This window comes from Gossypium hirsutum, chromosome A04 (genome assembly GCF_007990345.1).
Source record: "Gossypium hirsutum isolate 1008001.06 chromosome A04, Gossypium_hirsutum_v2.1, whole genome shotgun sequence".
Classification (NCBI taxonomy): Eukaryota; Viridiplantae; Streptophyta; class Magnoliopsida; order Malvales; family Malvaceae; genus Gossypium; species Gossypium hirsutum.
Window position 1 is genome coordinate 35,205,193 of NC_053427.1, and position 27,767 is coordinate 35,232,959.

Below are 27,767 nucleotides of genomic sequence, written 5' to 3' on the forward strand. Positions count from 1 at the left end.
TTTCAAAGGCTTTTTCAAGTTCTCTCAAGATTCGCTCATTTTCTCTCTTACTTGCCTCTTGCCTCTCTTTTCTTTTTATTTCATTTTCTTTTTCTTCTTTTGCTTTTACTTTTCTTTTCTTTGTTTTCTCTTTACAAGAATGTACAAAAGAACAATGAGAATACAAATCTTGTTCAAAAGATGAAGAACTATTTGCGTATGATTCATAATCAAAACTTCGTGAAGAATACTCCGAGTAAGTTTTCTTTGAAGATCTAGTAGGAGTATGTCTTTCTCTTCGAATGCCATCTTGGAACGAATCAAAATCGTAATCGGCTTCTCGTCTTCTCAAATTTCTTGATGAAAAGGACTTTCGATCAAAGTCACTTCTTGAATTCGCTGATGAATATGAGTCATAGTATGAATCTCTTTATCTCGACGTAGATGGCGAAAAGGAATCACGATTGGAACTTTTTTTCAGGTAGTAGTCGGGGTATATCTCCGTGGGGTTCTTGGTTCCGTTTTACGACTTGAAGAAACTCGATCACTTTGGTCTTGTTTAGTCGCCATTCTTCGCATTTCTTGAACCAAGTATTGGTATTCTGATTCGGTAAACTCTTCGCGTGACATGATTTTTGTTGCTAAAAAGAAAATGTTAGATCACAAAACAAAATAAAAAAATTAAGTATCTCACCACAAACCTCACAATTTCACTCAGAAAGAAGAAAGAAAAGGTGTCACTCTTGCTCGTGTTTACACTCGTTTGGCTTTTACCTCCGCTCGAATGATCTCACTCACTCGTGCCTTTTACCTCTCAATTTTTTCTCTCGCAACTTCGTAGTCGGACTTGCCAAGGCTTTATTGTAGGCTTAGGGGTCGGTTTCAATAGGGTAACAAGGGAGACGCGTATAAGTTTAGGGTTGGTTGAAAGAATAAGGGAATTGGGTAAAAAGTGTGGTGTGTATGAGATTATATGAGATTAGAACAGAAGGTGGACTGAGAATGATTTCAAATCAAGGGCTTTGGCATTCGAGCAACCATCGAATTGCACAAATCATTTTTTTTTGAAACTTTTTTTTTGAATTTTTTTGTTTTTCAAATTTCTTTTCTGAATTTTTTTTGAATTTTTTTTATACTTGTATAATAATTTTTTTTGTACTATATTGACAACCTAAATACAATAGAAACACTTTTGTACACGATTTTTTTTCCTCAGCTGCGTAGATTTTTGTTTTTATAGTAACAATAATAAACTAATCAAAATGAGAAAACTTCAGTATACGAATTTTTTTTCTATACTCTTTTTTTTCGAATCCTACTTACTTGCATTCACTTGGACTAGCCCGGGATTAATTTTGTCACACGATCTTCTCATTTTAGTAGCTCTGATACCAAATGATACGAACCGCCTCGAGGAGGTCGAGTCGTATGCTGAGTTGCCCGATCGTCTACGAGAAAGTATCGTTCAATTCACTTTTGAAATGAAGTTGATGGAAAAATAGGACGGAAGCTATGTATAATGGTTCTATGATGGTTTATGGATAAGAATAATATGTATAGGTTCGGCTAAATTGGAAGGGAAAGTGAAAGAAGTAAATAGAGGATGGATATGGAAGAAAAGGGTTCTTAAAAGCAAGCACGAAACCAATATTAGAAAATATCGACCCAAATGCTTATAGGCTTTCAAGGTGGAGGATGAAAGTGATAAACCTCGACCCGCTACTTAGCAAAGTAGGAACCTCGGTATATGGGTGAACGCCACACTATTTGATAGTGATAAGTTCGAAATAGTGAAGAACATGGTTGACGCCACTAGGCTTCCTAGATAAGCCAACGAAGTCCTCAATGAAATATGAGAGAAAGAAATCTCACAAATTCCATAAAAGTTTAACAAAGTTTCATTAAGTGAAAAGTCTAACCTCTTACAAATGAAATAACATATATTTATAGCCTAAATAAAAGTAGCTAAATGGACAAGCTTAGAAGCTAAGAAATTCGGCCATAAACACCTAGATAATTCTAGAAGAAAAATCATGAATATCCATAAATGTGCAGCCCTTTAATGTTCCATCATCCCCCTTGGCCGAATGAAGCTTTAATGCACCTTGAATACTTGAATGGTTAGCTTGAAAATGCATGGATCATGCATGAAACGTCCCAATGTATGTTCCTCCATAAATTCGGTCCATGAACCTTCAAAAACATGAACATTAGATAGCCCCTACTTGCATGAACGTCTCCAATACATGTACTCCCTTGAATGTCGTCCATTGAACCTCAATTCTACATGCACCTCTTCATACATTGCACCAAGCCCTACATGAACTTGCATTAATTTCCTTCCATGCATGAATGTGTGCCGTCCAAAGGGATTAGATCTTCTAGATACATTCATGCATGAATCTTCATCATTCATGTAACCGAATGTGCATTTGAACCCAAACATTCATGTATTTTGTGCATTCATGTATTTGACAAATACATGAACTTGTAAACACCTTGAATCTGGTCATACATGCACCTAATTAAATGTTGTTCATTCATGCATGTGGGATGTCCAAAAGAGATGTTTCTTCAAGCATTCATTGCGCGGTCCATGAGCATTGTACCTACAAGAAATAAAACAATTCATAAGACATCATGTGAACACACATAAATTTAGCACAATGTGAACACATTTAAGTTATGTGATATCTATGACATATTAATAACAAATATTAATATAAGGCAAGTTTAATGCTTAAATAAATATGTGCAAATTTTATTTAATGCATTAAAGACAAAATCGAGTTAAACTAAAATGAGCTAGGCTTTAGCTCGTGAGCTAAAGTTGAGCTGACATTAAACTCCTAAGCTAAAACTGAGTAAAGGTTTAGCTCGTGAGTTGAATATGAGCTAGGCGTGAGCTCGGTTTAGCTCAGGCAAGTTGGATTGAGCTCAAATAAGCTGGATTTGAGTTGGACGGAGCTCGTGGAGCTGGAAACGAGCTTGGATCAGCTTGCCAACATGTCAATGCTCGGCTTGACAGACTTGTTCGATGAAGTTCGCGGGGCGTGCTCGTATCACTTATCTTGTTAGATAGTGGGTCGAGGTTTTCCTTTACCACACCCAAACCGAACTAAAAGTGCCTATAAACAACGGGTCGATACTAAATCGGTATTGGTTCTTGTTTGCACTTTTTGTTCAACTCCAGTTCTCCATTTACCAATTTGTACCTAAACCGGCCATTCCATTCGTACCATTTCATAATACTATTTCGTTCTTACCCTTCATATCATTAGGTCCATTTCTTCAATTCCCCTTGCCTAATTGAACCAATTCATTCATCTATACCTATTCGGACCCTAAATCTGAACTTTTAATTCTTCTTACCTACTCCAATTCGAACCAAAACCAATATCCTTCTTTCTCTTATCCGACCTTTCAATTAAACCTAGCGTAACTTCTTGTCGACGATCGGGCACACTAATATGACTCGACTCTTCTGAGGCGGATCGTATCATCTGGTATCAGAGCTACTAAAACAAGAAGTTCGTGCGATGAAATCATCCCCGAGCTAGTCCAAGTGTACGCAAGTAAGTAGGATTCAAAAAAAAGAGTATAGAAAAAAAAATTCATATACCGAAGTTTTCTCATTTTGATTAGTTTGTTACTGTTACTACAAAAACAAAAGTCTACGCAGCCGAAGAGAAAAAAAAATCGCGTACAGAAGTGTTCCTATTGTATTTAGTTTGCTTATATAGTACAAAAAAAAGTTATACAAGTTAAAAAAAATAAAAAAAATCCAAAAAAAATAAAGTGAACTTGTTCTGTTATAATTCAGTCCCGATCCATCTTCTATTCTACTATCCCTAATCATATACATGCCACACTTTTAACCCAATTCCCTACTCTTTCAGCCTACCCTAAACCGAATACATCAATCACTTGTTACCCTTTTGAGCCGACCACCTAGACCAAGGACTAAGCCTTAATGAATCTGCTACGAAATCACAAGAAAAGTTACGAGAGGTAAAAGGCACGAGAGTTGTGAGCGTAATAGAGTGGAGGTAAAAGCCTATCCTTGAGTGTAAACATGAGTGTGAGTGAATCATCTTTCTTTTCCTTTCCGACTGATTGTGAGGTGATGTGATCTCAATCGCATCATGTTGTGGCGCCACTCGTTGCTATCATGATTGGCCTAAACACGAGGGCCCCAAGTGCAAGATGAAGCTCAATCTCAGCTCAACAAGCTTAATCTTAGTTTTTCCGAGCTCGAATTAGCTCACATGAGCTTAATTTAGCTCGTTTGAGCTTGGCTTAAGTTTATTTCAACTCATTTATTTTAATGTCTGAATAAATTAAGTAATTTATTAATTTAGCTTAAATTACTACAGCTCATAATTATGTTTTGACTTATTACATGTTTTAAATGTGTCTTGGCCGAATTTAATATGTCTTGTTAAGACTTTATTAAATTTGTCTAATTTAATTTATGTTTAATTAGTGTGTCTAAATTATATTAATGTTTGTTCAGCTGAATTTTATGTGATTTAATTTTGGTTCATGTGTTTTTGTAGGTGAGCTGAATTTGGAGAGTAATTAAACAAGGTTCATGCATGATAGGTTCAATGTATGGGACAGTGCATGTAAAGCCTCTTTCAATGAATGGTGGCTGATCCATTTGGCTCCCCAAGGCACCTATTTGGCCAAAAGGTGTCCAGCAACTTAAAGCACAAGCTTGGCCGATCGTATTCCCAAGGCAGCATCTAAGCCATTCACACCTCAATTTGACCAATCAGCTCCTATACATGTATGGGTGGATTCATGAACGTCCAAAGGGAGGGAATATTACCTTAATTCATCATATTGAATGTATAATGTGCATGTACAAAGGGGAGAACGAATTTACAAGGTACATGCTTCCATTCATGAACCAGCCCATCATTAAAGTTTTAATTAAGAGAGATGCATGACCCATGCACCTAGCATTCGTCCAAGATGGGTTGGATATGAATTGAAGATGCACATTCATGGAACAAGGAAGCTTTCTTATTGGTTAAGCATGCATGAACGGGTTTTGGGAAGAAACATGATTATTCAACCATGCATGAACTTACACTATACATGAACAGAGATTTAATGCTTGAAGTGTGAACTTTTTTAATTGTTGTGTGAACACATTAGTAGCTGAATTTTAATAGGCATTAGAGAGCCTATAAATAGTTTATTTTGTTTATTGTAAAAGGTTACAGAATTTGATTATTGAAAACTTGATTGTGAGGTTTCCTCCTATCCTATTTCGTACGAGTTTCGTTCTGACTTATCTAGCTCGCTAGTGGCGTCAACCCGACTTCTTGAACTTATCACCATCCTGGTGTGGCGTTCATCCACCTTTTTATACCTTTAGTTCCTACCTCTCTATAGGTAACGGGTCAAGGTCCATCTTCGACAATCCATTAAACCCACCTTAAGCAATATAAGTCCCGGGGCAATACTTCATATAGTATTGAATCGTTCTTCGCTTGAGTTCTATTTTTCCATTCCATTTTAACTATTAAATTATAAACAATATTTCTTTATTTCACCGAGCCTATCAAACATCTATCCAAACCATCTTTTGAACCCATTTTCTCAACTTCCGCTATAAAAAATCATCTAACTCCATCTATCTACAAAATCGAACAAACTTCTCGTCGACGATCGGGCAATCAAGTGAATCAACTCAATCAACCGAGCCGGATCACATCATGAGGTTTCGTGGTGAGGTTTATTTTACTATAGTTTAAATGTCACAAGAGTCAGATCATAATATGGAAGACCGTCGAGCAAGACAACTCGTTCGCAACATCCCCGACTTAAATATGCAAGCCTTATTATGAGAAATGGAGCGACTCCTAGATCGAAGGCTCAACCCAATCGAAGATCGATTATTCCAAGTTACAATTGGCCAACGTGAAAGAACTCCCGAGGCGACTAGACAAAGGCAGGAGAGGCCAAATCAAAATCGGGGAAGACGAAGGTTCCAAGACGATGAAGCAAACGACCTTAGTGATCTTGAAAGCGAACAAGAGTCTAATGCTAGTGATCGACGTAGGCAACACCGACAATGAGATCGAAGACGCAAAGATGATGATCTCAAGAACATTAAACTGTCTATTCCACCATTTCAAGGTATATCGGATCCGGAGGCCTATCTTGAATGGGAGAAAAAGATAGAGTTGGTGTTCGAATGTCACAACTATTCTGAGAAAAAGAAAGTGAAACTAGCGGTGATAGAGTTCTCAGACTACGCCATGATTTGGTGGAATCAATTAACTACTAACCGAAGGCATAACAGAGAACTTCCTATTTCCACATGGGCCGAAATGAAGGCAACCATGAGGCGGCGCTTTATTACCACATATTACCACCGGGAATTACACCAAAAACTCAAAAATCTAACACAAGGGACCAAAAGTGTCGAGGACTACTTTAAAGAGATGGAAATTGCGATGATTCGAGCGAATGTGCAAGAAGACCCTGAAGCAACGATGGCACAATTCTTGGCTGGTTTAAACCGCGATATTGCCAATGTTGTCGAATTACAACACTACCTTGAAGTGGTAGGCATGGTCCATATGGCCATCAAGGTAGAAAAGCAACTCAAACGAAAGGGACCGAGTCAAGGATTTATTACCACTTCCAACATTCTCAAATGGGGCCAAGGAACGAGTAAAGGTGTTTCCAATTCCCGAGGAAAGGAGTTCACGGCTCCTCTGAAAACCAATAAGCCTACCACCAAAGTGAACAAAGGCAAGGCACCCGAATTGTCCTTCAATCGAAATCGAGACATCAAGTGCTTTAAGTGCCTCGGGAGGGGCCACATAGCAAGTCAATGTCCTAACCAAAGGACCATGGTGTTGAGGGCTGATGGCGAGATCGAAACGGAGGACGAGGAAGAGAAAGAGTCTGAATCAACTTCTGAAGTCGAGGAGGACTTAGAACAACCTATGGAAGGAGAACTACTAGTGGTAAAGCGAAGTCTAAGTCTCCAAGGCGCGGACAATGACCTCCAACGAGAGAACATCTTCCACACCCGATGTCAAGTCGGAGGCAAAGTATGTAGTGTCATCATCGATGGAGGCAGTTGTACCAATGTAGCAAGTACGATGATGGTTGAAAAGCTTGGTCTGCCCACAACTAAGCATCCAAGTCCTTACAAACTTCAATGGCTCAATGACGGAGGAGAGCTTAAGGTAACGAAGCAAGTACTTGTCTCTTTCAACATCAACAAGTATTCAGATGAAGTTCTTTGTGACATCGTACCGATGCATGCGGGGCATTCGTTACTTGGCCGACCGTGGCAATTTGATAGGCGAGTTCAACACGACGGGTATACCAACCGGTATACATTCAAATTTATGGGAAAGAATGTGACATTGGCACCGTTGACTCCCAAACAAGTGTATGAAGACCAAATCAAGCTAAAAGCTTCTGTTGAGCAAATGAGAGAAAAAGAAAAAGAAAGTTGTAAAAAAATAAAATAAGAGAAAAATAAGAAAAAGAAAACAAAAGAGAGTGACAAGTATCCAAGAAAAAGAAGAAAAAGAAAATAAAATCGAGAAAATAAGTGTTTTTGCAAGAGTTAGTGATGTGAGGAAGGCTTTGGTGATGAATCGAACTGTTCTTGTACTTTTGTACAAGGAAGCATTAATTTCTACTAACAATTTACCCGATACCCTACCCCTCCTATTTTGTCTTTGTTACAGGATTTCCAAGATGTTTTTCTGAAAGAAGCCCCGAGTCGTCTTCCACCACTTCGTGGAATCGAGCATCAAATTGATTTCATGCCGGGAGCAGTTATTCCAAATCGACCTGCTTACCGAGCCAATCCGGAGGAGACAAAAGAGTTGCAAAGACAAGTCAATAAACTGATGGAAAAAGGCTACATTCGCGAGAGCCTAAGTCCCTGTGATGTTCCCGTATTATTGGTACCGAAAAAGGACAGAACATGGCGTATGTACGTGGATTGCTGAGTGATGTGATCCGGCTCGGTTGATTGAGTCGATTCACTTGATTGCCCGATCATCGACGAGAAGTTTGTTCGATTTTGTAGATAGATGGAGTTAGATGATTTTTTATAGCGGAAGTTGAGAAAATGGGTTCAAAAGATGGTTTGGATAGATGTTTGATAGGCTCGGTGAAATAAAGAAATATTTTTTATAATTTAATAGTTAAAATGGAATGGAAAAATAGAACTCAAGCGAAGAACGATTCAATACTATATGAAGTATTGCCCCGGGACTTATATTGCTTAAGGTGGGTTTAATGGATTGTCGAAGATGGACCTTGACCCGTTACCTATAGAGAGGTAGGAACCAAAGGTATAAAAAGGTGGATGAACGCCACACCAGGATGGTGATAAGTTCAAGAAGTCGGGTTGACGCCACTAGCGAGCTAGATAAGTCAGAACGAGACTCGTACGAAATAGGATAGGAGGAAACCTCACAATCAAGTTTTCAATAATCAAATTCTGTAACCTTTTACAATAAACAAGTAAGCTATTTATAAGCCTAAAATGCCTATTGATATTCGGCATCTATGTTGTTCACACTAACTTAAATTCTGTTCACACAGGTATTTAACATGTTCACACAAATAGCATTAAAATCCAGTTCATGCTTGAAGATGGTACATGAATTGGCCGAACCATCATGATGCTTCACTTGATGCATTCATGCATCCTTAGCCTTGAAGAATCTCCATAATTCCATTGATGTGATCCGGCTCGGTTGATTGAGTCGATTCACTTGATTGCCCGATCGTCAACGAGGAATAGTTGAGTTATCGGAAATAGGATGAAATAAGGCTAGAGATGCGGAAGCTTTCAAATGGTTTTAAAGGTTGGCTAAGGTGATGGTAAATTTATAAGGGTAGTAGGCTCGATTTAAGTATAAAAATAAGAAAAATGGAAGTTGATAAATGAAGGCTCGGTTTTGTAAAAAGATATTATAGTTGGGTAAAATCTAGGATAGTCGGTGGAATGGATAAATGAGCTTAAACACCAGAAACGATTCAACACTAAAAGTGTCACCCCGATTTCTATTCGGTTCAAGGTGGGATTGCGGAATTGTAGAAGGTTGAACGCCACACCAAAGCAAGGTGATAAGTTCAAAAGAGAACGATAGACGCCACTAGCACGCTAGATAAGTCAGATCGAAACTCGTACGAATTTAGAGAGGAGAAAACTCACTCTTTGAACAAAGTTCATTCAAATGATCAAAAGTCAAAAGTCAAAAGTCCTTTACAAATGAAAGAAAACAAATATTTATAGGCACATAGATGACCATTCAAATTTGGCATCTAGGTGTTCACACAATAATAAAAACGTTCACACTAATGTATTAAAATAGTTCATAAATTTGGCAGATTCATGCACTAGCTGAATGGACACTTTCTTCCCCCTTAGTTTGTGCATGAATGCTTAGTCATAAAGAAAGGCTTCAAGTGACTTGTATGTGCACCAAAAGGTTGCATTCATCTCCTTGGGACGTTCATGCACTTGTATGGACCATGTATCTTCATAATTAAACACTTTAATGGCATGTAAGTTCATAAATGGTAGCATGAACCTAGTAAATTCGTTCTCCCCTTTGTGCATGCACTTAATTCAATCAATGTGTTGAATTATTGAGTTAATTCCTTCCCTTGGACGTTCTTGAACCCATCCATGCATGTGTAGTAGCCTATAGGTCAATTCAAAGTGTGAACATGTTCAAGGAGCTCTATGGTCAACATAGAATTAGTTAGCAGCTACTTCTTGGCTGAAGAAGTGCCTTGGAAAGTTAAGAGACAGCCACCATACATGCACTTAAGCCATTCATGCATTCTATCATCCCATGCATTTGATCCATTCATGGACTAGCCTTTAATGTCCATACATGCATTCGACACATGCATGAATTTGTAGAAACATTGCATTTAGCCGTACATGCACTAGCATTTAATACTTCTTCATTCATGAGTGTGGAATGCCCAAAAGAGATGTTTCTTCATTCATACATTGTACCGTCCAAAGGAATGTACCTACATGAAATAAACAAGTCATTAAGACATCTCATGAACACTCATAAATTTGGCATGATGTGAACACATTAATGTCATGCATTAATTCGGCTATGTGAACATAATCAATTTATATAATGACAATGATATATTAATAACAAATATTAATATAAGACAAGTTTAATGCTTAAATGAATATGTGCAAATTTTATTTAATGTATTACAGACAAAACCAAGTTTAAACTAAAATGAGCTAAGTTTTAGCTCGTGAGCTAAAGTTGAGCTGAGGCTAAACTCCTAAGCTGAAGTTGAGCTAAGGTTTAGCTCGTGAGCTAAATATGAGCTAGGAGTGAGCTCGGTTTAGCTCAGGCAAGTTGGATCGAGCTTGAATAAGCTGGATTTGAGCTAGACGGAGCTCGTGGAGCTGGAAACGAGCTGGGATCAGCTTGCCAACATGTCAATGCTCGGCTTGACAGACTTGCTCGATGAAGTTCGCGGGGCGTGCTCGTATCATTCCCCCCTCTTTTAGGCGACTTGTCCTCAAGTCGAGCCGTTTGTCCATGGGAGAACTTTGACTCATGCATGGTTTTCCTCGGTCAAATGGGATGGAAGATGTCACACAAACCTGAAAAATTCTTACCACAGCCAATAAAAAGAAACTCAAAGGAGTCAAATTCAAATGTGTTCGATAGTTCATAAAATATTCATTCAATCGAACATATGCCAAAAATCTCAATTGGACAAAGCAAGCATACATAAATTTATCAAAGAGTTTCGTTAGACCATCGTTACAAACATGAAAACTAAGTTGGATCAAGGAATAATTGGTTAAAAACGATGGTAGGCACTTAAACACATTATTCCTCATCCAAAACATTTTAATTTCTTTAATCGAATATAGTAACTCATTTGGTCGTTTGTCTTGCTCATGCAAGGTATGCCATGGCCAAAGGTATGCTAATTCTTCCTTTCGTTTTTGAACAACATGAGGGGAGTCTCCAAATTCCAACGTAATAATCACATCATCACAATTCCAAAAGGAAAAATCCATCACATCAAAGTATAAATAATTTCCAAACAACCAATCAATGGAATTTTCAACTTCAATCGAAGTGAGCAAAGATATTTGAAAATTTTCAGATGACTTACCTTGACGAATATGAAGAGAAGAAAATTGAGGATTGGGTTTACCTTTCTCAGTCAAAATGAATCTTCTCTCTTTGGATAGATAACGTAAGAAAACCTATTACTTCGATAAATTTGAATAGGTGGTGACGCACCATGACATGTCTTGCTCCTCGAGGGGTGGAATTCACAAAAATAAGACGGGTTAGTATTATCAAAAACTATGGACTTAAATGGAAAAGGAAAGTTACCATGGAAATTTGATTCAATTCCAAAAACATAGGTTGGCCTTACCTTCTCGAAATGAAACGAAAATTTCAAATGTGGCCAAACAAAGTGATTAATAAATGAATCAAAATTGAAACCCAAATCATTGAATTTCACCTTCTTATCAAAAATTCGAACTTCAAGCAAACATAATTTCAATGTAAATGATGCAAAGCGCTTAATGTTTCCATACAATGAATTCATGTAGCAAATACCAGGCTTGAACACACGAACTTGATTAGGAATTCCAACAAGCAACATATTAGAAGAAGATATAATCAACTCACCACACGAATTATATTTCACTAGTTTAAACACACATGTTGATTTGACAAAACCGAGCATACCAAAATGCAAAGGTTCATACTTCAAGAGTATTAATCGGGAATGCAAATCACTACATGGAAATTTCGCACAAAAACTCAAAGATTGTTCATGAAGAACACAATTGCACATATCATGTGAAGATCTTTTAACATGGATGCCAAACAAAGAATTTTTAACGAACATGCAACTTTTCAAACAGGCAGATTGATCACAAATCAATTGAGCAGGCATATTTAAACATAAAGATTTAACACATGAGTTCAAAAAGTTTGCAGGGTCAAACACATGAGAATTTTTATGTGACAGACTTTGATCAAACATGTTCAAAATTTGCTTAGGGAAAACTAATCCAATGTTGTCAACAAATTTGCCAATGTTGTAATCGTCATAAAAAAAACTGTATATGGCACCTTTTAGAACAAAAGCGTTAACAACAGTAAGTGAACAAAAAATATCCAAATCAAGTGACTTTGATTCGATAAACAAAGAATCCTTACCTTCCTTACCTTCAATCGCAAATGGGTGGTAGTCATTCGCAAACTTACCTTTTTCGAACAACCTAAAACACCTCTCGTTTGGAAGGTAATGTAGATGGAATTGGTCGCACAAACTTCTAGGAACCTGAAAAGTTAACTCACAAGAAGATCGAACAGGTGGGTTAGTGGAAATAATCCTCACTTGCTCACTTGTTTTCTCATTCGATTCTTTTTCTTCTGGATCACTCGTTTCTTTTGTTTCAATTTCTTTTTCATCTTCTTTTTCACTCTCAAATTTCTTTTCATTTCCTTTTTCATTTTCTTTTTGCTTTTCAAAGGCTTTTTCAAAGGCTTTTTCAAGTTCTCTCAAGATTCACTCATTTTCTCTCTTACTTGCCTCTTGCCTCTCTTTTCTTTTTATTTCATTTTCTTTTTCTTCTCTTGCTTTTTCTTTTTCTTTTCTTTTCTTTGTTTTCTCTTTACAAGAATGTACAAAAGAACGATGAGAATACAAATCTTGTTCGAAAGATGAAGAACTATTTGCATATGATTCACAATCAAAACTTCGTGAAGAATACTCCGGGTAAGATTTCTTTGAAGATCTAGTAGGAGTATGTCTTTCTCTTCGAACGCCATCTTGGAATGAATCAAAATCGTAATCGGCTTCTCGTCTTCTCAAATTTCTTGATGAAAAGGACTTTCGATCGAAGTCACTTCTCGAATTCGCTGATGAATATGCGTCATAGTATAAATCTCTTTGTCCCGAAGTAGATGGCAAAAAGGAATCACGATAGGAACTTTTTCTTAAGTAGTAGTCGGGGGTATATCTCCGTGGGGTTCTTGGTTCCGTTTTACGACTTGAAGAAACTCGATCACTTTGGTCTCGTTTAGTCGCCATTCTTCGCTTTTCTTGAACCAAATATTGGTATTCCGATTCGGTGAACTCTTCGTATGACATGATTTTTGTTGCTAAAAAGAAAATGTTAGATCACAAAACAAAATAAAAAAAAATGAAGTACCTCACCACAAACCTCACAATTTCGCTCGGAAAGAAAATTGGATATTACTCCACTCGTGTTTACACTTGTCTAATGGCTTTTGCTCGCTCTAATGTACTCACCACTCGTGCCTTTTTCCGCTCGTCTCACTCTCGTAAATTCGTATTTTGTTTCAAGAAGACTTATTGCGGCTTAGAGGGTCGGCTTCAAATGGATTACAAGGGATAACGTCGGGTGTAGGGTAGGCTAAACAAAGAAAATAAAAATCAAAGTATGTGTGGCGTTTGGGGGGGTAGAGGGAATGGTAAAATGAATGGATGCTCGGAAGCAACAAAAAAACAAAATAAAACTCACAAGACTTTTCACTTTTGTTTTTTCTTCTTTTTTTTTAACTCGATTTTTTTGTCACTTTTTTTTCCTTTTTTTCGATTTTTTTTTGAATTTTTTTTTCTGAATTTCTTCTCTCTTTTTTTTAAATCCAAAACAATAGTAAACAAAATACAAGGAAGAGAAAAAAAATTAAATTCCAACTCAAATTTTTTTTTTTGATTTTTTTTTTGACTTCCTTTTTTTTTCGTTACGAACCTACTCCGAGCTTGATACGAATGTCGGCACTTCTCGTTTTAGTAGCTCTGATACCAAATGATGTGATCCGGCTCGGTTGATTGAGTCGATTCACTTGATTGCCCGATCGTCAACGAGGAATAGTTGAGTTATCGGAAATAGGATGAAATAAGGCTAGAGATGCGGAAGCTTTCAAATAGTTTTAAAGGTTGGCTAAGGTGATGGTAAATTTATAAGGGTAGTAGGCTCGATTTAAGTATAAAAATAAGAAAAATGGAAGTTGATAAATGAAGGCTCGGTTTTGTAAAAAGATATTATAGTTGGGTAAAATCTAGGATAGTCGGTGGAATGGATAAATGAGCTTAAACACCAGAAACGATTCAACACTAAAAGTGTCACCCCGATTTCTATTCGGTTCAAGGTGGGATTGCGGAATTGTAGAAGGTTGAACGCCACACCAAAGCAAGGTGATAAGTTCAAAAGAGAACGATAGACGCCACAAGCACGCTAGATAAGTCAGATCGAAACTCGTACGAATTTAGAGAGGAGAAAACTCACTCTTTGAACAAAGTTCATTCAAATGATCAAAAGTCAAAAGTCAAAAGTCCTTTACAAATGAAAGAAAACAAATATTTATAGGCACATAGATGACCATTCAAATTTGGCATCTAGGTGTTCACACAATAATAAAAACGTTCACACTAATGTATTAAAATAGTTCATAAATTTGGCAGATTCATGCACTAGCTGAATGGACACTTTCTTCCCCCTTAGTTTGTGCATGAATGCTTAGTCATAAAGAAAGGCTTCAAGTGACTTGTATGTGCACCAAAAGGTTGCATTCATCTCCTTGGGACGTTCATGCACTTGTATGGACCATGTATCTTCATAATTAAACACTTTAATGGCATGTAAGTTCATAAATGGTAGCATGAACCTAGTAAATTCGTTCTCCCCTTTGTGCATGCACTTAATTCAATCAATGTGTTGAATTATTGAGTTAATTCCTTCCCTTGGACGTTCTTGAACCCATCCATGCATGTGTAGTAGCCTATAGGTCAATTCAAAGTGTGAACATGTTCAAGGAGCTCTATGGTCAACATAGAATTAGTTAGCAGCTACTTCTTGGCTGAATAAGTGCCTTGGAAAGTTAAGAGACAGCCACCATACATGCACTTAAGCCATTCATGCATTCTATCATCCCATGCATTTGATCCATTCATGGACTAGCCTTTAATGTCCATACATGCATTCGACACATGCATGAATTTGTAGAAACATTGCATTTAGCCGTACATGCACCAGCATTTAATACTTCTTCATTCATGAGTGTGGAATGCCTAAAAGAGATGTTTCTTCATTCATACATTGTACCGTCCAAAGGAATGTACCTACATGAAATAAACAAGTCATTAAGACATCTCATGAACACTCATAAATTTGGCATGATGTGAACACATTAATGTCATGCATTAATTCGGCTATGTGAACATAATCAATTTATATAATGACAATGATATATTAATAACAAATATTAATATAAGACAAGTTTAATGCTTAAATGAATATGTGCAAATTTTATTTAATGTATTACAGACAAAACCAAGTTTAAACTAAAATGAGCTAAGTTTTAGCTCGTGAGCTAAAGTTGAGCTGAGGCTAAACTCCTAAGCTGAAGTTGAGCTAAGGTTTAGCTCGTGAGCTAAATATGAGCTAGGAGTGAGCTCGGTTTAGCTCAGGCAAGTTGGATCGAGCTTGAATAAGCTGGATTTGAGCTAGACGGAGCTCGTGGAGCTGGAAACGAGCTGGGATCAGCTTGCCAACATGTCAATGCTCGGCTTGACAGACTTGCTCGATGAAGTTCGCGGGGCGTGCTCGTATCATCCATGAATGTGCAGCTCTTTAATGATCCTACATCTCCCTGGCTGAATGAGGCATTAATGTGCCTAAAATACTTGAATGGTCATCTTGAAAATGCATGAATCATGCATGAAACGTCCCATGTATTTTCCCCCATAAATATGATCCATGAATCTTCAAATACATGAACTTTTAGCAACTCCCTCTTGCATGAACGTCCCAAATGCATGTGCTCCTTTAAATGCCATCCATTGAACCTCAATTGTGCATGCACACTCCCATACATTGCACCAATCCGTTCATGAACCTGCAGCAAATTAAATCAGCAAGTTAAATGCATTTCAAACACATTAAATTAGCAGCATATGAACTCAATAATTTGCACATTAAATTTGGCCATACATATTAACAATTTTAGACATATTTAAAACATCATAATTAATTAAGTATTTAATTTAGATATAATTAAAACACTTAATTAATTATTTGTCCAGATTTTAACAAATTAACTAACTTAAGATAAACAACTAATTTAACTAATGACAAATTAAATGGTTTATTTCAGCAAAATAAATGCAAGCTAAAGAAAGCTAAAAATAAGCTCATTAGGTTAAGATTGAGCTGAATTGAGCTCGAGTGAGTTGACTTGAGCTCGAGTGAGCTGGAAACGAGCTAAACGGAGCTTAACGAAATGAAATTGAACTAATTCAGCTCGCATGGATTTGCAAACAATGCTTAGGGAGCTGATCCAAAAGTGTGCCCGGGGCATGGTCGTATCATCCCCTCCCTCTTTAAAGCGATTTGTCCCCAAATCGGGCCATTTACTCGTGAAAAATCGTTGAAGATTCTGAAAGCCACAATTAACTCGGATCAAAAGAAGCTCATTCGCATGCCCTCCCTCTTTAGGAGGGTACCACTTCACATTGTCACCTTTAAAAGAATAAAACGAATTAGTGACACGATGAAGATTAAACACAAAGGAACTTTTTGAGATTTGATTCACAGTTTGAACAAATAATCCAATACCGGGGTCAAAAATAGAAATCGTTCTTACCTTTTTCTTCGATGGAAACAAACATAAATCACAAGGTATTTTATAGCTATGGTTTTGGAAGTCAACTTTCCATGGTTCGATTACCTTAGGCAATGATATAGAATGGTGTTCACCGGGGTCAAAGACAAAATTTTCTCTTGCCATTTCAATTTGATTTGGCAATTTCATGACCGACTTCATAGAAAGAGCACTAAGCAACTCAAAATCATTATCATTCAAAACATGTTCGGAGCTTTTAGTCCACAGTTGAGAACATCCTCCGAAAACAAAATTTTGATTTTGACTTAACAAACCAACAAGATTCACATGGCTCATTTTGAAACTTAAAGACAAAGTATCATACAAACAAAGATTGTTTACACATTCATTCAAACAAATTTTACGATGCTTGCTTTCTTTCATGGATGATTCATAATAGCAAACTCCAGGATTAAAGACATGATTTTGACTACTCGATCCAAATGGCAAAAAGAGTCCTTTTATCTCCAACAATTTACACAAATTAAACAACGAGGGTGTTAACATACTCAAATTCAAACAAGCAAACCCTTTAAATTTCATTCGAAAAGATTTACAAAAACATGGAAATTTCACACCAAAAATTAGATAATCCACATGATCAACACAACCAACCAGATGATATGTCAACTTTTGATCACACAATTCCAGATTTTGTTGGTGCTGATTTATTCGTTCTTCATCAAAAATCTTGCCAATGGCGTATTCATCAATACATTTCCATTCCTTTTCAACATGATCAGTGAGAATGAACATTTTATATGGACTTTCATCTTGCGCATCCAAAACATGCATTCCATTGCAAGTTAAAGATAAACAACCAATACCATCAAAATGATATTTTTCAAAAGCAAGAATCTTCTTATCATTAGACAAAACAAATGGATCATCATCAATCAAAGAATGACAAATAGCCACGTCAAAGTTCAGATTCTTTCTAAAGACCAAATCATCAACAGTGTGTCCATCAACAATCGAGTAAGGCAGAAGTTGATGTGATCCGGCCCAGATTAATTGAGTCGTTTCACGTAATTGCCCGATCGTCTACGAGGAGTAGTTGGAGTTGTCAAACTTGGGTGATTTAGGCTAAGGGTTGCGGAAGTTTTGAGAGGGTTTAGATGAGTGGTTTGGTGTTGATAAATTCGGTTTAGAATAGAAACAAGGTAGGTTAGAAAAAGGTAATTGATGGAGATGGAAAATAAAACTTAAACGTCAAGAATGTTCAATACTAAAAGTATTGCCCGAGTCTTATATTGCTTAAGGTGAAATTTGTGGAAGGATAGAAGCGAACCTTGACCCAATACCTATATAGAGGTAAGAACCAAAGGTATAAAAATATGGTTGAACGCCACACCGATTCGGTGATAAGTTTAATGGAGTTCGGATTGACGCCACTAGCAAGCTAGATAAGTCGCTTCGAGACTCGAACGAAAGAAGAGAGGAGGTAACCTCACAAGAACAAAAGTTCTATTAAGTTTAATTGATCAAATTCTGTAACCTTTTACAATAAACAAAATAAACTATTTATAGGCTCTCTAATGCCTATTAAAATTCAGCTACTAATGTGTTCACACAACAATTAAAAATGTTCACACTTCAAGCATTAAATCTCTGTTCATGGATAGTGTAAGTTCATGCATGGTTGAATAATCATGTTTCTTCCCAAACCCGTTCATGCATGCTTAACCAATAAGAAAGCTTCCTTGTTCCATGAATGTGCATCTTCAATTCATATCCAACCCCTCTTGGACAAATGCTAGGTGCATGGGTCATGTATCTCTCTTAATTAAAGCTTTAATGATGGGCTGGTTCATGAATGGAAGCATGTACCTTCTAAATTCGTTCTCCCCTTTGTACATGCACATTATACATTCAATGTGATGAATTAAGGTAATATTTCCTCCCTTTGGACGTTCATGAATCCACCCATACATGTATAGGAGCTGATTGGTCAAATTGAGGTGTGAATGGCTTAGATGCTGCCTTGGGAATACGATCGGCCAAGCTTGTGCTTTAAATTGCTGGACACCTTTTGGCCAAATAGGTGCCTTGGGGAGCCAAATGGATAAGCCACCATTCATTGAAAGAGGCCTTACATGCACCGTCCCATACATTGAACCTATCATGCATGAACCTTGTTTAATTACTCTCCAAATTCAGCTCACCTACAAAAACACATGAACCAAAATTAAATCACATAAAATTCAGCTGAACAAACATTAATATAATTTAGACACACTAATTAAACATAAATTAAATTAGACAAATTTAATAAAGTCTTAACAAGACATATTAAATTTGGCCAAGACACATTTAAAACATGTAATAAGTCAAAACATAATTATGAGCTGTAGTAATTTAAACTAAATTAATAAATTACTTAATTTATTCAGACATTAAAATAAATGAGTTGAAATAAACTTAAGCCAAGCTCAAACGAGCTAAAGTAAGCTAAATTGAGCTCAAACGAGCTAAATTAAGCTCATGTGAGCTAAATCGAGCTGGGAAAAACTAAGATTGAGCTTGTTGAGTTGAGATTGAGCTTCATCTTGCACTTGGGGCCCTCGTGTTTAGGCCAATCATGATAGCAACGAGTGGTGCCACAACATGATGCGATTGAGATCACATCATACCCTCCCTCTTGAAGACGATTTGTCCTCAAATCGGGCCATTTTCTCAAAAAAAATTTTACATCGTCACCAGCCCCTTTGTCGATGGAATTGGCATAGTTGCTCCCAAAAACCTGGAAATCAGACATGCCTTGAGTAGGACACAATTTATGTTTATACCCTCCCTCTTTAGGAGGGAACCACTTCGAAGTGTCACCTACACAAAAATTAAATAGATTAGTGACACCATGGTTTATAAGTTCAAAAGGTCTTCTTAAGATCTTATGCAAAATTGAACCAATGAACCAGTGTCGGGATCAAAAGTAAAAACCGTTCTTACCTTTTTCTCCAATGGACACAAACCTAAATCACAAGTCAGTCGAAAAGCATAATCTCGAAAATCAAAATTGCAAAATCCAAACCCTTTTAACAAGAACAAAGAATAATAATCTCCGGGGTCAAAAACAAAGCTTCCTCTTGCTTGGCTTGACGTTAACTTAGGAATGTATATCCCGGGTTTAAAAACGCGATTTTCATTGGTCGTTTCGCAACGCAACAAAAATTTCTTCTTCACCAAGACTTCACACATGTCAAGCAAATAGGAGTTAGGCATACATACATTCGAGCAATCAAACCCTTCATATTTCATTCGCACACGTAAACAAGAAAAGTTCACACCACAATTTAGATAATTCACATGATCATCACAAGCACACAGATTAGATGTCAACTTTTCATCACACAATCCCAAATTTTGTTTGGGCTTACCTGGACTTACTTCTTGACCAATCTTGACAATGATAGGCTCATGAGCAGAAAGATATTTCACATTACTATGTAAAACACATTTATCAACAATCAAATTATGATTTCCAATCAGATCAAGATGAAAAACTTTCTCACAAACTAAGTCTTTGCTAATCTAGTCATCAAGAACCAAGTAAGATTGGGAAGACTCAAATACAGTAGATCCCTTACATGGCTTACCTTTAAGCACTTGTGGACTAGGTCATCTACGATCTTACCTTTCTCGACTAATCGAAATCGTTTCTCCTTAGAAAAATATTGAAGTTGAAATTGATCGATGGGATTTTGAGAAACCTGAAAAGTAGAAACAAAACAAGGAAAATTCATAGGATGGTTAGTAACAACACCCCTTTCTTCTTCACTCTCGTTTCTTCCTTCAATCTCACTCTCTTTTTCGGTTTCCTTTTCTTTTTCGCACTCGTTTTTATTTTCAATTTTCTTTTCTATCTCACACTCATCCTCTTTTTCTTTCATTTCTTTTTCTTTTTCATTTTCTCGCTCACACTCTTTTTCTTTCTCACATGATGTTTCGATTTCATTACAAAAGTATAAATCATCAAAAAGAGAAACCTTTTGTTGAGAATAAGAAAAGGGTTCTTCACACAAATGGCAATCTTCTCTTTGTGATAGATCTTCCGTAGCCGAGTACTTTGACACTCTTGAAGCACGTTCGCCTCTTCGTAAATAATCCTTTGTAGATGAATAAATTGAGGCACTTGTAGAGACACGTTTACTTTTTCGTTTATCATCTCGGAAGGACTCAAACTCAGAGTTTGCTTCTCTTGGTCTCGAACGCCTTGTTGAATAAATGTCTTGATAAGAGTCTCTTGTCGAGTAGTGTCGTCGGGATGATCTTAACTCCGTCTCATGACTCGATGAAATTTGCTTTTGTTGGGCTCTTGTCTCTATTCGATCCAATCTATCATGCAATTTATCAAAATTTGATTTCACAATTCTACGTATCTCTTGCTTCAAATATTGGAAATCTGATTCGGAAAATTCTTGTGACATGATTTTTTTTTTTTTTAAAAATGATTAAAATAAAATAGAAAGTAAATACCTCACCACAAAATTCTCACGTTTCACTCACAATGGAAATTGGATAGCACTCCACTCGTGTTTACACTCTTCTAGGCTTTTTCTTTGATGTAAAACACACGTGCCTTTTACCTCTCGACCTCGTCTCACAATTTCGTAATTCGTCTCGATAGACTTAATTTGCTGCTTGAGGGTCGGTTTCAAAATAGGTTACAAAGGAATGATGTGGGTGTAAGGTAGGCTAAACAAAATAAAATCAAGGCTAAGTGTGGCGTTGGGATGGGTAAATAATGGTAGGAAGGGAAACTTGATGATCGGAGCAAATAAGAGAGAAAAAATAAAAATAAAAACTCGCAAGACTTTTCACTTTTTTTTAACTTGATTTTTTTTGGTCACCTTTTTTTTTGCTCGATTTTTTTTCACTTTTTTTTTGAATTTTTTTTTCAATCAATTTTTTTTTCGAAATTTTCTTGATTTTTTTTGTTACTCCAATACAATAGTAAGCTAAATACAAGGGAAAAAAATTAAATTACAACTCAAACTTTTTTTTTTGATTTTTTTTTTCACGTTTCGAACCTACTTGCGGCCTTATTATGAACGTCGGCGCTCCTCGTTTTACAAGCTCTGATACCAAATGATGTGATCCGGCCCAGATTAATTGAGTCGTTTCACGTAATTGCCCGATCGTCTACGAGGAGTAGTTGGAGTTGTCAAACTTGGGTGATTTAGGCTAAGGGTTGCGGAAGCTTTGAGAGGGTTTAGATGAGTGGTTTGGTGTTGATAAATTCGGTTTAGAATAGAAACAAGGTAGGTTAGAAAAAGGTAATTGATGGAGATGGAAAATAAAACTTAAACGTCAAGAATGTTCAATACTAAAAGTATTGCCCGAGTCTTATATTGCTTAAGGTGAAATTTGTGGAAGGATAGAAGCGAACCTTGACCCAATACCTATATAGAGGTAAGAACCAAAGGTATAAAAATATGGTTGAACGCCACACCGATTCGGTGATAAGTTCAATGGAGTTCGGATTGACGCCACTAGCAAGCTAGATAAGTCGCTTCGAGACTCGAACGAAAGAAGAGAGGAGGTAACCTCACAAGAACAAAAGTTCTATTAAGTTTAATTGATCAAATTCTGTAACCTTTTACAATAAACAAAATAAACTATTTATAGGCTCTCTAATGCCTATTAAAATTCAGCTACTAATGTGTTCACACAACAATTAAAAATGTTCACACTTCAAGCATTAAATCTCTGTTCATGGATAGTGTAAGTTCATGCATGGTTGAATAATCATGTTTCTTCCCAAACCCGTTCATGCATGCTTAACCAATAAGAAAGCTTCCTTGTTCCATGAATGTGCATCTTCAATTCATATCCAACCCCTCTTGGACAAATGCTAGGTGCATGGGTCATGTATCTCTCTTAATTAAAGCTTTAATGATGGGCTGGTTCATGAATGGAAGCATGTACCTTCTAAATTCGTTCTCCCCTTTGTACATGCACATTATACATTCAATGTGATGAATTAAGGTAATATTTCCTCCCTTTGGACGTTCATGAATCCACCCATACATGTATAGGAGCTGATTGGTCAAATTGAGGTGTGAATGGCTTAGATGCTGCCTTGGGAATACGATCGGCCAAGCTTGTGCTTTAAATTGCTGGACACCTTTTGGCCAAATAGGTGCCTTGGGGAGCCAAATGGATAAGCCACCATTCATTGAAAGAGGCCTTACATGCACCGTCCCATACATTGAACCTATCATGCATGAACCTTGTTTAATTACTCTCCAAATTCAGCTCACCTACAAAAACACATGAACCAAAATTAAATCACATAAAATTCAGCTGAACAAACATTAATATAATTTAGACACACTAATTAAACATAAATTAAATTAGACAAATTTAATAAAGTCTTAACAAGACATATTAAATTTGGCCAAGACACATTTAAAACATGTAATAAGTCAAAACATAATTATGAGCTGTAGTAATTTAAACTAAATTAATAAATTACTTAATTTATTCAGACATTAAAATAAATGAGTTGAAATAAACTTAAGCCAAGCTCAAACGAGCTAAAGTAAGCTAAATTGAGCTCAAACGAGCTAAATTAAGCTCATGTGAGCTAAATCGAGCTGGGAAAAACTAAGATTGAGCTTGTTGAGTTGAGATTGAGCTTCATCTTGCACTTGGGGCCCTCGTGTTTAGGCCAATCATGATAGCAACGAGTGGTGCCACAACATGATGCGATTGAGATCACATCAGAAGTGCTTTAAAATTTTCAACATTCATACATTGCTTACCTTTTGGCATAGGCGAACTAGGATCGTTGAGAACATTACCTTTTTCAGCCAAAATGAACCTTCTCTCCTTCGAGAGGTATTGGAGTTGAAAATTATCGTCACTTGGCCTTCCGGAGACCTGAAAAGAGGAAACAAAACAAGACAAATTCTCATGTGGTTTAGTAAACAGATTCCTCACTTTTTCTTGCTCTTTTGCCTCCTTTTCTCTCATTTTTTTTCTAACTCATTGTCTTTTCTTTCTTTTTCAATTTTCTCTTTTTCCTCACACTTTTGTTCAATCTCAATTTCTTTTTCGATTTCTTTCTCTTTTTCACATCCTTTTTCAATCTCAATTTCTTTTTCCATGACACTCGTTTCTTTTACACTCTCGTTTCTTTCTTCAATCTCACTCTCTTTTTCAATTTCTTGTTCCTTTTCTTTCATTTCTTTTTTTTGTCTCTCGATTTCATTCCATATATGCTCATTTTCTCTCATCAACATTTCTTGTCTTTCCTTTCTTCTTATTTCTTTTTCTTTTTGCCTCGCTCTTTCATTATAGGATGGAGATGTTACAAATGAATCAGCACGAAATGACTCTCGTTGGGTATAATTGGAATGACTTTCATACAAAAAATGATCACCTCTTCGAGATTGATTCTTGGCGGACGAATACCTCGGTGCATACGAAGGACTACTTGTGATTTCTCGTTCGTCACCTCGGAAAGCTTTAAACTCAAAACTTGCTTTGCTTCGTCTTGAGTTCCTCGTTGAATAGGAATCATGGTATGAATCTCTTCCCAAAAAATCAATGGATGTGTGCCTTCGTGATGATCTTGTCTCCGTCTCTTCACCCGGTGAGTTTGGCTTCCATCGAGCTCTTTCCTCCACTCGATCCAATCGATCATGCAATTTATCAAATTTTGATTTCACCATTCTATGCATCTCTTGCATCAAATATTGGAATTCTAATTCGGGAAATGTTTCTCGAGACATGATTAAGTAATGACAAGAAGATGTTAGAAAAAAATAATAAAGAAAATAAATACCTTACCACAAACCTCACAAATTCGCTCGAAAAGGAAATAATGACTTTCACTCGCACTCGTGTTTACATTCAAATTTTGGCTTTTTCTTTGATGTAATTTCACTCGTGCCTTTTTCCACTCAACCTCTTCTCACAATTTTGTGATTTGTCTCGGTAGACTTAATTTGCTGCTTGAGGGTCGGTTTCAAATTGGTTACAAGGGATAATGTCGGGTGTAGGGTAGGCTGAATAAAGAAGAAAATTGGTTTAAAGTGTGGCGTTGGGATGGGTAAATAATGGTAGGAAGGGAAACTTGATGATCGGAGTAATAAGTGATAATGATAAAAACTCGCAAGACTTTTCACTTTTTTTTTCTTTCTTCTTTTTTTTAACTTGATTTTTTTTGTCACTTCTTTTTTTTCCTTTTTTTCGATTTTTTTTGAATTTTTTTTTCTGAATTTCTTCTCTTTTTTTTAAATCCAATACAATAGTAAACAAAATACAAGGAAGAGAAAAAATTAAATTCCAACTCAATTTTTTTTTGATTTTTTTTGACTTTTTTTACATTATGAACCTACTCCGAGCTTGATATGAATGTCGGCACTCCTCGTTTTAGTAGCTCTGATACCAAATGATGTGATCCAGCTCGGTTGATTGAGTTGATTCACTTGATTGCCCGATCGTCGACGAGAAGTTTGTTCGATTTTGTAGATAGATGGAGTTAGATGATTTTTTATAGAGGAAGTTGAGAAAATGGGTTCAAAAGATGGTTTGGATAGATGTTTGATAGGCTCGGTGAAATAAAGAAATATTGTTTATAATTTAATAGTTAAAATGGAATGGAAAAATAGAACTCAAGCAAAGAACGATTCAATACTATATGAAGTATTGCCCCGGGACTTATATTGCTTAAGGTGGGTTTAATGGATTGTCGAAGATGGACCTTGACCCGTTACCTATAGAGAGGTAGGAACCAAAGGTATAAAAAGGTGGATGAACGCCACACCAGGATGGTGATAAGTTCAAGAAGTCGGGTTGACGCCACTAGCGAGCTAGATAAGTCAGAACGAGACTCGTACGAAATAGGATAAGAGGAAACCTCACAATCAAGTTTTCAATAATCAAATTCTGTAACCTTTTACAATAAACAGTAAGCTATTTATAAGCCTAAAATGCCTATTGATATTTGGCATCTATGTTGTTCACACTAACTTAAATTCTGTTCACACAGGTATTTAACATGTTCACACAAATAGCATTAAAATCCAGTTCATGCTTGAAGATGGTACATGAATTGGCCGAACCATCATGATGCTTCACTTGATGCATTCATGCATCCTTAGCCTTGAAGAATCTCCATAATTCCATGAATGTGCAGCTCTTTAATGATCCTACATCTCCCTTGGCTGAATGAGGCATTAATGTGCCTAAAATACTTGAATGGTCATCTTGAAAATGCATGAATCATGCATGAAACGTCCCATGTATTTTCCCCCATAAATATGATCCATGAATCTTCAAATACATGAACTTTTAGCAACTCCCTCTTGCATGAACGTCCCAAATGCATGTGCTCCTTTAAATGCCATCCATTGAACCTCAATTGTGCATGCACACTCCCATACATTGCACCAATCCGTTCATGAACCTGCAGCAAATTAAATCAGCAAGTTAAATGCATTTCAAACACATTAAATTAGCAGCATATGAACTCAATAATTTGCACATTAAATTTGGCCATACATATTAACAATTTTAGACATATTTAAAACATCATAATTAATTAAGTATTTAATTTAGATATAATTAAAACACTTAATTAATTATTGGTCTAGATTTTAACAAATTAACTAACTTAAGATAAACAACTAATTTAACTAATGACAAATTAAATGGTTTATTTTAGCAAAATAAATGCAAGCTAAAGAAAGCTAAAAATAAGCTCATTGGGTTAAGATTGAGCTGAATTGAGCTTGAGTGAGTTGACTTGAGCTCGAGTGAGCTGGAAACGAGCTAAACGGAGCTTAACGAAATGAAATTGAACTAATTCAGCTCGCATGGATTTGCAAACAATGCTTAGGGAGCTGATCCAAAAGTGTGCTCGGGGCATGGTCGTATCACCGAGCCGTTAACAAGATAACGATCAAATACCATCATCTCATTCCTCGCTTAGATGACATGTTAGATGAGCTTAGTGGGGCCAAAGTGTTCTAAAAAATCAATTTGAAGAGTGGCTACCACCAAATTCGGATGCGAGAAGGAGACAAATTGAAAACGGTATTCAAGACCAAGCACGGACTATACGAATGGTTGGTTATGCCTTTTGGCCTTACCAACGCTCCAAGTACGTTCATGAGACTAATGAACCATGTCTTAAGGCCTTTCATCGGTAAGTTTTGTGTGGTATATTTCAACGATATATTGATTTACAGCAAATCTATGGAAGAACATGTAACTCATCTCAAATCTGTTTTAGAAGTTTTGGGAAAAGAGATCTTATATGCTAATTTAAAGAAATGTTCTTTTTGTTCTAACAAAACTATTTTTCTAGGATTTGTAGTTAGTGCGGATGGTCTCGAGGTAGACCAAGAGAAGATTAAGGCCATACAAGATTGGCCAAGGCCTATGAGTGTTACGCAAGTTCGAAGTTTCCATGGCCTAGCAAGTTTCTACCGACGATTCGTTTTGAATTTTAGCATTATTGCTGCTCCACTTACGAGTGTTATTAAGAAAAATTCTTCTTTTATTCGGAACGATGAACAAGAGAAATCATTTATAAAAATCAAAGATTGTCTCACTAACGCTCCTTTGCTTGCCCTTCCAGATTTCTCGAAGACTTTTGAGATCGTGTGCGATGCTTCGGGCATTGGAATTGGGGCCGTGTTGACACAAGAAGGACGTCCTGTGGCTTACTATAGTGAAAAACTCAATGGAGCCATACTCAACTATCCAGTGTATGATAAAGAGATGTACGCGCTCATACAAGCCCTTGAGACATGGCAACATTACTTGTGGCCTAAGGAATTCGTTATTCACTCCGATCACAAAGCCTTGAAGCACATCAAAGGCCAACATAAGTTGAACCGACGCCATGCGAAGTGGGTTGAATACCTTGAGTCGTTTCCGTATGTCATCAAATATAAGAAAGGTAAAGATAATATCGTGGCTGATGCCCTCTCAAGAAGGTATACTCTGTTATCATATTTGGATTCTAAGATTCTTGGTTTTGCATTATTAAAAGATTCCTATGTAAACTATTCCGATTTTGGAGAAATATTTGTTTCTTGTGAGAAAGTGATGTGA

The 27,767-nt window shown here is 36.6% G+C and overlaps 1 protein-coding gene across 1 annotated transcript; it reads left to right on the forward strand.

The window, feature by feature from the left end:
- Nucleotides 1-5,843: 5,843 nt before the first annotated feature.
- On the forward strand, nt 5,844-27,767 carry LOC107944252 (uncharacterized). The gene is made up of 4 exons (XM_041111191.1): nt 5,844-6,051; nt 6,133-7,436; nt 7,710-7,956; nt 27,016-27,767. The coding sequence occupies exons 1-4, from the start codon at nt 5,844-5,846 to the stop codon at nt 27,765-27,767; spliced, it is 2,511 nt and encodes an 836-aa protein (XP_040967125.1).

Coding starts and splice junctions, on each gene's coding strand:
- LOC107944252 (XM_041111191.1), top strand. CDS start 5,844: ATGGAGCGACTCCTAGATCGAAGGCTCAACCCAATCGAAGATCGATTA. Junction 6,052..6,132: donor GTCTAATGCTAGTGATCGAC/GTAGGCAACACC, acceptor CACCATTTCAAG/GTATATCGGATCCGGAGGCC. Junction 7,957..27,015: donor GAAAAAGGACAGAACATGGC/GTATGTACGTGG, acceptor CTATTTTTCTAG/GATTTGTAGTTAGTGCGGAT.